This window comes from Psittacula echo (genome assembly GCF_963264785.1).
Source record: "Psittacula echo genome assembly, chromosome: 6".
Lineage (NCBI taxonomy): Eukaryota > Metazoa > Chordata > Aves > Psittaciformes > Psittacidae > Psittacula > Psittacula echo.
Window position 1 is genome coordinate 72,652,216 of NC_137743.1, and position 7,474 is coordinate 72,659,689.

General features: G+C 39.7%; 1 protein-coding gene across 1 annotated transcript; it reads left to right on the top strand.

Moving 5' to 3' along the window:
• Nucleotides 1-719: 719 nt before the first annotated feature.
• On the top strand, nucleotides 720-5,473 carry FAM237A (family with sequence similarity 237 member A; the record flags this gene model as incomplete). Its single annotated transcript, XM_080620879.1, has 2 exons — nucleotides 720-1,128; nucleotides 5,325-5,473. 2 exons carry the CDS (start codon nucleotides 720-722, stop codon nucleotides 5,471-5,473), a joined length of 558 nt encoding a protein of 185 aa, XP_080477005.1.
• Nucleotides 5,474-7,474: the final 2,001 nt, after the last annotated feature.

Consider the following 7,474-nt stretch of genomic DNA (forward strand, 5'->3'; position numbering starts at 1 on the left):
TGGCAGAAGCTTTCTACACAAAAAGCCAGTTGATTATTAACTTGAGCTCATGAGGAGAGGTACCTTTTCCCCTGGCAACATCCTCCAACAATCAAACCAAACACATAGAAGCATGAACACTCAAGAGATCAACACACACATTAAACAGAATTGTTTGTCCTAAAAGCTGATCTCTGATGTTGTAGATTTCCAAAAATGGGAGGTTCTCCACATGCCTTGAGCTACACTAAAACCCACCCCCAAATCTGTTACACATTAGAAATGCATATTAGAAATGTAGTGTCAGAAATACTAGAAGCATGTGAATCTGCAGACTATTTTAAAGGCCTTATAAAGTCTTGAGTAAAGCAAGACTGCCTAAAGGCTTAAATTCTTTGCAAGAAGGAATGTTTTTTCACTGAAAAAGGTTAGGGACCTGTAAATCAAGAAAGCACAAAAAGTTTCAACATGAAGAAGTTCCACATAAAAGAGCTCATCAGATGGATTTAAGGATGCTTAACAAATTTTAACACATGCTTCTGCTGCACAGAATAATGCAACTCTGCTTAGTATTTATATTCACACATGCAAAAAAGCATATACAGATCTTTAAAGAGCAGAGAAATAATTGCCAGCCTCTGAGGTGCCTTCTTATATAACATAAGGTACCAGGGCTTTGTTCCTGAATCTAACAGCAAGGAATTTTTCATCTTTTTGGTTTTGTTACATTTCAGTGTACTATGGACCTTGGGAACAGAAGAAGAATCCACTGCAACATGAGACTCACCTACTCTCTCCTAATCATGGGAGCATTCTGCATAACACCCTTCCTCTGCCATAGCCAAATTGATCCATTGGCTCTTGGGCGAGCAGACCCTCAGTGTTGGGAATCCTCCTCAGCTATCTTACTGGAGATGAGGAAGCCTCGTATTTCTGACTCTGTCAGTGGCTTTTGGGACTTCATGATCTTCCTGAAATCATCACAGAACTTGAAACATGGGGCTTTGTTCTGGGATCTGGCTCAGCTCTTCTGGGATATCTATGTGGACTGCGTGCTCTCCAGAACTCATGGCCTAGGGAGAAGGCAGCTAGCAGAAGCTGAACAGAAGATTGTTAGTCTACGTTCTCAATTCACAGGAAGAAACCAAGGTTACTACTCCTTTAATACATGTCTCATGGGCAATAACTAGAGTCTAGCAGGAAAGAATAGAGATACAGGCTTATTGTGTTATGTGGTAATAGTACAGAAATAAAGAACATGCTGCACAGCCTCTCGGTAACAGTACAATAGTAATAGTACAACAGTAATAGTACAGAGTTATGTTTGTGTTTAAAGTGATCTCTGTAAAAAATTGTCCTCCAGACAAACTGTACTCTAATGACAGCTTTTAAGATTCAGTTTGGTGGGGGAGGAAGGGCAGCAGAAAGTGAAACATAGGAGGATTTAAACAAAGAAAACAGCTCAGCAACTGAACATTCAAATATATTCCTGTACACCAGCATTTTTACCACTATTGTGCCATGGAGAACGTAGTTCTGAATCTTTCATTCCAAGAGGTGCATCACCCCAGGTATGTGTTGCACTGCTGCTGCTGCTGGGGAGAGTGGCAGTTTTTCAGCAGAAAAGCAAGGCTGGCTGTTTGCTTACCATCTAGTAGTCACCCACTAGGTATTTCCATACTGGTAATTTTGCCCAGCACACAGACCTAGGACTCAGACAAGTGCAGGCTTTCAGACACAGCTACAGCTTCAGGAGGAAGAACACTATGACACTAAAAGATGCAATTCCTAACCTCCAAGTTCACAGCCCCAGAGCAGAATCCCCAGGCTTAAACTAGGTATTTCCATATGCAGTAAGGTGAGAGCTGACACCTGACAGCAGGATCTGCAACAGGTCAATTATCTCCTCATTCCCAGTAGGAAGATACAGCATAGTTTTTCCTAATCTCAGTCCCTTCCAAGGCTTCAGTTCTGATTCTGTTATCAAGAGATGTATCCTTCCCTCGAGAATGTCCACTTTCAGAAAGGGCAGGTGCTATAAGTTGATGGAAGGGTAGAAGTGCTGCTGCCATCACCAACAGTGTAGTGAACTGAGCCCACAGGGACAAGGCAGAACTGCCATTCTGGTTGAATGGATTCAGACCCTTATCTCCGCTTCTTAGATCAGTGTGTTAGTTATCAACATGTCTGGAGGGAATGTCCATGGAAGAATGAAGAACAAATGAAGAACCTCTCTGAGCAGCTATCCATTACAGTGTCTCTAAAAAAGGGACTTGAACTCAGGATTTTTCTACCCCAGGGACACTATACCACTGGACAGTCCGACTCTTGCCCACAAACCTTAAGACATTTTGTGTATTGAAAGAGGATTTGATAGACAGGATCAAGAGGTCCTTAACCCCCATTACCTACAGAGAGTATCCTAGCCATTAAGCCAGAAGATAGTTGTGTTTGAATCAATCCCCTTAGACTGAAGAACTCTTCACACACATAGGGACAGTTTCTAAATTCTGAATCAGACCACCACTATCTGCATTTTTAAAGCAAAGAGTGGATCCTATCCTGCTCTGCAAAGAATCTGAGCTATCACATAGCTCTACAATCTTGACTGAGTTGGGATACATTGATAGCAGACAGCACAGAACCCCCTTCTGGTTCCCAAGTGGCCTTAGACATCACAAACGCCGTAAGTTGCTCACTTCCTCCTGACCGGACCAATGCACTTTTGGATGCAAACAACATGAAGCTTTAGAAACATGAGGCAGCAGTACTATCAAAAAGTGAGATGTTCACCAGGCTAAAGCACCAGATAAGTTTTTGTTTTCAGGATTGCAGCTTTGAATATCACTAACTTCATCCTTAGCCTTTTGTTTATATCTGGCTCTTCATGTTTATATCACACTGTGATTTTCCTAAACAAAGAGCTTTTGCTCCAGTTGAGATTAAGAGTAACAGTCTGGCGTATTTTGAAGAATCAAATTATGGAGTTTGTGATTAATACTGACTTTTTACTCCTAAACAGATTTTAAGCAGTACTAGGTATTCACACTTTAAGACAAACAAGGATTCCTCCCCTTCTCTAATTCTTTACCTCCTTGTTTTGTGAACTGTAATCACCTAATCTGGCTTCTCTATACAATTGATTAACATCAGTGAGTAGGAGGCAGCTTATAGCAATGACTACCTAATTTCTATTTTTTGGAGGGGCTATCTAATCTCTTATCTAAGTCTCCCAGTTTTTGAACAAAGCCAGCTGGTTTAACTCTTGACCTTACTGCCTTGTTTCACCAGTGAAAACAGAAATCAGTTGTTCATAATTGCAGATAGAAATCGCATCCTAGAAATTATGAGGAATAGAGCTACTGCTTCTTATGTGTAAAAAGATACACAAGCCTGTTTTCTTAGCCCAAAGAGCAGCACTAACAGCATTTGAATAACCTTCTGTACTTCACATCTACATGGGTGGGTAGGAATAGCTCTCAGTAGGCTTGTTTTAGAAATCAAACAACAAAGCAAGATTTCTTTTGCTTTATACCATTACTTTTGCAACTCTTGATAACATCTTTATTGTTCCATACTGAAGTTTTAAATCTTACACCTTTTAAGTACTTATTTTGTGTTGTGTTGGGGGTTTTTTTGTTTGGATTTTGAGGGGTTGTTTGCTTGGTTGTTTTGGTTTTTTTTTCTAATTGCAAACAGGATCATAACTCAGGAGCAAACTGTAAGCTGCATTTACTGTGGTCCTTAAGCATATCACGGAATTGGAAAAGCAAACCAGAGATTTGCACTTGACACAGTAGCATTGATGTTAAGGTGTTGCTATTTTAATGTCAGGTTTCAAAACTGAAGGGTAAACCCCTTGAGGACATTGTGAAAATTGAGTATCAGGAACTGAGCTTTTTCTAAGAAAAAGGAAAACCAAACCAAGCAAGCAAGTAAACAAACAAACAAAAACCAACAATACACAGCAACCAGAAGTGCTCCAAGCAAAAACCTCCTGAAGGCCTTGGTAAAAGTTTCTCAGTAGTACAGAAAAAAAGACTTCACCCTCCTAGGAAAAAAACAATTCTGTCTGACTGTACATCAAGATAGTGATAAAAGTAGCTCAGGTCCAGGCTATGGGGTTCAAACACTGTTTTCTAGTGCTACCAGGCTTCTGACTGTAGTTAGTAACAGGTCTCAAGATACTCTTCAAACTCTATACAATCTATTAAAAATACAACAAAATCAGAACAGCCATATATGAGTTATCTGACAAATCACCTCCATCCAGATGAAATCTTACTTAACCAGCAGCATTTCAACTTCCCCAGGTATCTCACAAAGAAGTGTTAGTCAGCTTTAAACTGAGACAAGTAGGGAGAGTCCTTTACAACTACCTTTACAACTACAACAATGAGTTAGTAACTCATCCCTTTGCCTCCAAAAAACCTGACTGCTACAGAAAAGCACATTTCATAAAAACACTTCCAGCATACTACAACACTAGTTAGATACATTACAATTGTCAGGAACTCTTAATGAACCAAAACAATGCTTAAAAATCACAAGAAGAATATAGCTTTTGTACTCACAACAAATTTTCCTGAAAAGCAGCCGTAGAAGAAGACTCATTTCAAGAAGCCAGGTAGCACATCTCCTACATAAACACTTGAAGAACAAAACCACAAACCCCTCTCCACCTCTTTTCTGCCTCTCTTCTCACCCAGCAGTGCCCCTACTACCTTGCTACTCAGAGTGGCTGCAGCTGTGCACACCTCCCTCACAGGTGCAGGTAATGAGGCTCAGATCAGCACCTCAGATCAGGTGCAAGGGAGAGTAGAGGGGTAAAGGCTGCTCTATTATGCATTTGAGGTCTGGTAAATAAACAGATACTGTGTTAGTCTTTAAGAAGACAAATGTGCATAAAAGAAATAAAGCCAACTGTGGGCTTTTGGAGATCATTGCAAAGAAAATGCCCCATAGTTTCTCAAGGAAAAAACACATGTGCTACTAAACAATGTGAGAGATCTCATCCACTGTGCAGGGAGGTTGATGACAAGCCAGTCAGTCAGTAAGACTATGACCAGGCTCAAGTGCTTAGACTCTAATTACAAATGGAAGAATTTTATAGCAACACTGAAGGAAAAGAACTATGCTGAGGCAAAAGGTCAAAGTAACTTGTCACTGAAAGGCAACTTGCAAATGGAGGGACATGGCTATCACCAAAACAAGGGGCTTGGGGGCAATGCTGATAAAATAGGGACCAGCAGCTAAAGACGGAGGAAACATGGATGTAGGAAACTGAGTATGGAGCTGCTCTTTGCTGTTTGATTACTTATACGCATTTTCATGTAATTTTTCAGGGATATTTCCTCATAGTCAGAGGTCGCCAGTTCTGAAGAAGAAAGACTTGTTTGAAGATTTAATAAGTATCCACATGCATAACAGTATATCTACATTACTTGGAAGAATCACTGGAGAGCTAGGGAAAAAGAGGAAACGACACATTTAGTCCAAGATCTTGATTTGTGTATATGTTTAAGCTACTTCTCTTTATTTGTTTTTTGCATTTTAATCCTCATTGATGTCAATTTATATGCTGGAAGAAGGCCGGTAACTATGAGCACTGTATTTCTGATTAACTTGGACTTGTGGGGATTTTTAATTGCTTATGAATTCAGACTCCTTAATAAACTGCATGATTTATAAGCAGTTGCCTACTTTAATCTGTGTGTATATCAGGCTTTTTTGTAATGCATGTGACCTATCCAAACTATTGTCCTTTGGGTGCCAAAACAGGAAATAACTAATCCTTCAATAAAATATAGGCAAGCAGAGCAGGAAGTTGGCAAAAACCTCCACTGGCTCCAAGACAGGATTAGAGTCAAGATGGTGATGTTTTATTGTATGCATAGCTGTAAGCTTGTACAAAGCAACCACTGCCGAAAGACACCATCCTACTAAAGAAAAGTAGTACATATTTTTATATTAAAAACACCTTAAAACGATGGTTTTGGTTTTCTAGTAAAAGTGTTAACAGGCTTTACCAGCAACTTCTTTGTGTGCTTTAATATGCTGTTTTTTACAGTATTTTCCCTAAATTTTAGTTACTAAAAACATCACTTAAAGTGTTTAATTAAAAGAATTCTCATGCATAACTTGAATTTGCATCTTTTTTAATTTGCAGCTTCCTTGTAGACAAATCAGTTTCCTCTGTGACTGTTACTGAGAACTCTCATAGGCAATCTGATGTTAAACTGATGCAGCATAGCTTTGGGCAGGTAACATTTGATGCTTTGATGAAATGAGATATTTCCATAGCCTAGCTGGCTGAATGCAACTACAAAATTAAGCTTTCCAGGGCAACTACATTCAGTTGTTAATTCAAAGTTGCTTTCCTTGAGCATGTGGCAATATTTGGTTTGTTTGGGTTTTATTTGGTGTTCTTGTTTTTTGGTTCTTTTTTCCCAAATGCCCAAAGAAAAAGTGATTTGCTGAGTGTTCATCAACTTGCAGAAATAGGTTCAAGTAGCACAATGTGTAAATGAAATCTTAAAACAGTTACTGGGCCTGAATAAAACAAAGCTTAAACAGTTCCATTAGATGAAATCCTGATCTTATGGAAGCAGCAAAAAACTGTAAGAGGATTATCATCTTCAGTTGCACAGAATTTGTACTTAGTTAACCATGTAACAAGCCATTTAAATGCTCAAGAGAGGAGGGAACACTAAAGCAGGATGAACACAGGAACACACAGTTCTCTGCAATATCCCCCCAGCCGCCTCTGCCTGCAGCCATCACCTGCAACAGTGCTCTGCTACCATGTGAGACGGAGGAGAGCAGTGTTACAACAGATATCCTCACTCCTATACTACTGTTGTTAATTATCTAAATTATATAAATATATCTAAAAGCCCCATTGTGCACAGCTTTGTATTAACATAAGAGACACAGTCTTCACCCACAGTCCCTACAGCTATTAAGACCAGCAACTAACAAGGAACTCAAGGGCTGTATGCCTCAGCCAAATAGGATTGGTATTGTAGTAGACCAGATGTTACCAGTTCCCATGTGCTCTCAAGCTCTAGAAAAACTGAAACCAGACAGATTATCTGAACAGGTACTGTTTATCTTAGATGCTCTTCCAAAGGGCCCTTTGTAAGAGGCTAGTGCTTTCACTTTACATACATCCTTCCTGTAACAACAGGATACTCTAGGAAGGGGCTGCTGGCAGCTTTCCTCTTCCCTTCAGATAGCAAAAGAAATGGTGAAATGCAACTATGGGCCCAACTGATGTTTAGTTTAAACAAATTTGCAACACTTCTCTACTTCAGCAGGCTTCTTAATTAGCAGGCTGTAGCATTCTTTGGGGAAAAGAGCAGGAAACGATTAGTACATAGAGGAAAGACTGAGAAAACAGATGAATCTCTAGCACAGGTCACACATAGGTTCTCCATTGAGAGTTTGGAAATTGCTGACATAAAGGAGACAATCTGTATTATTAATTGTCCTG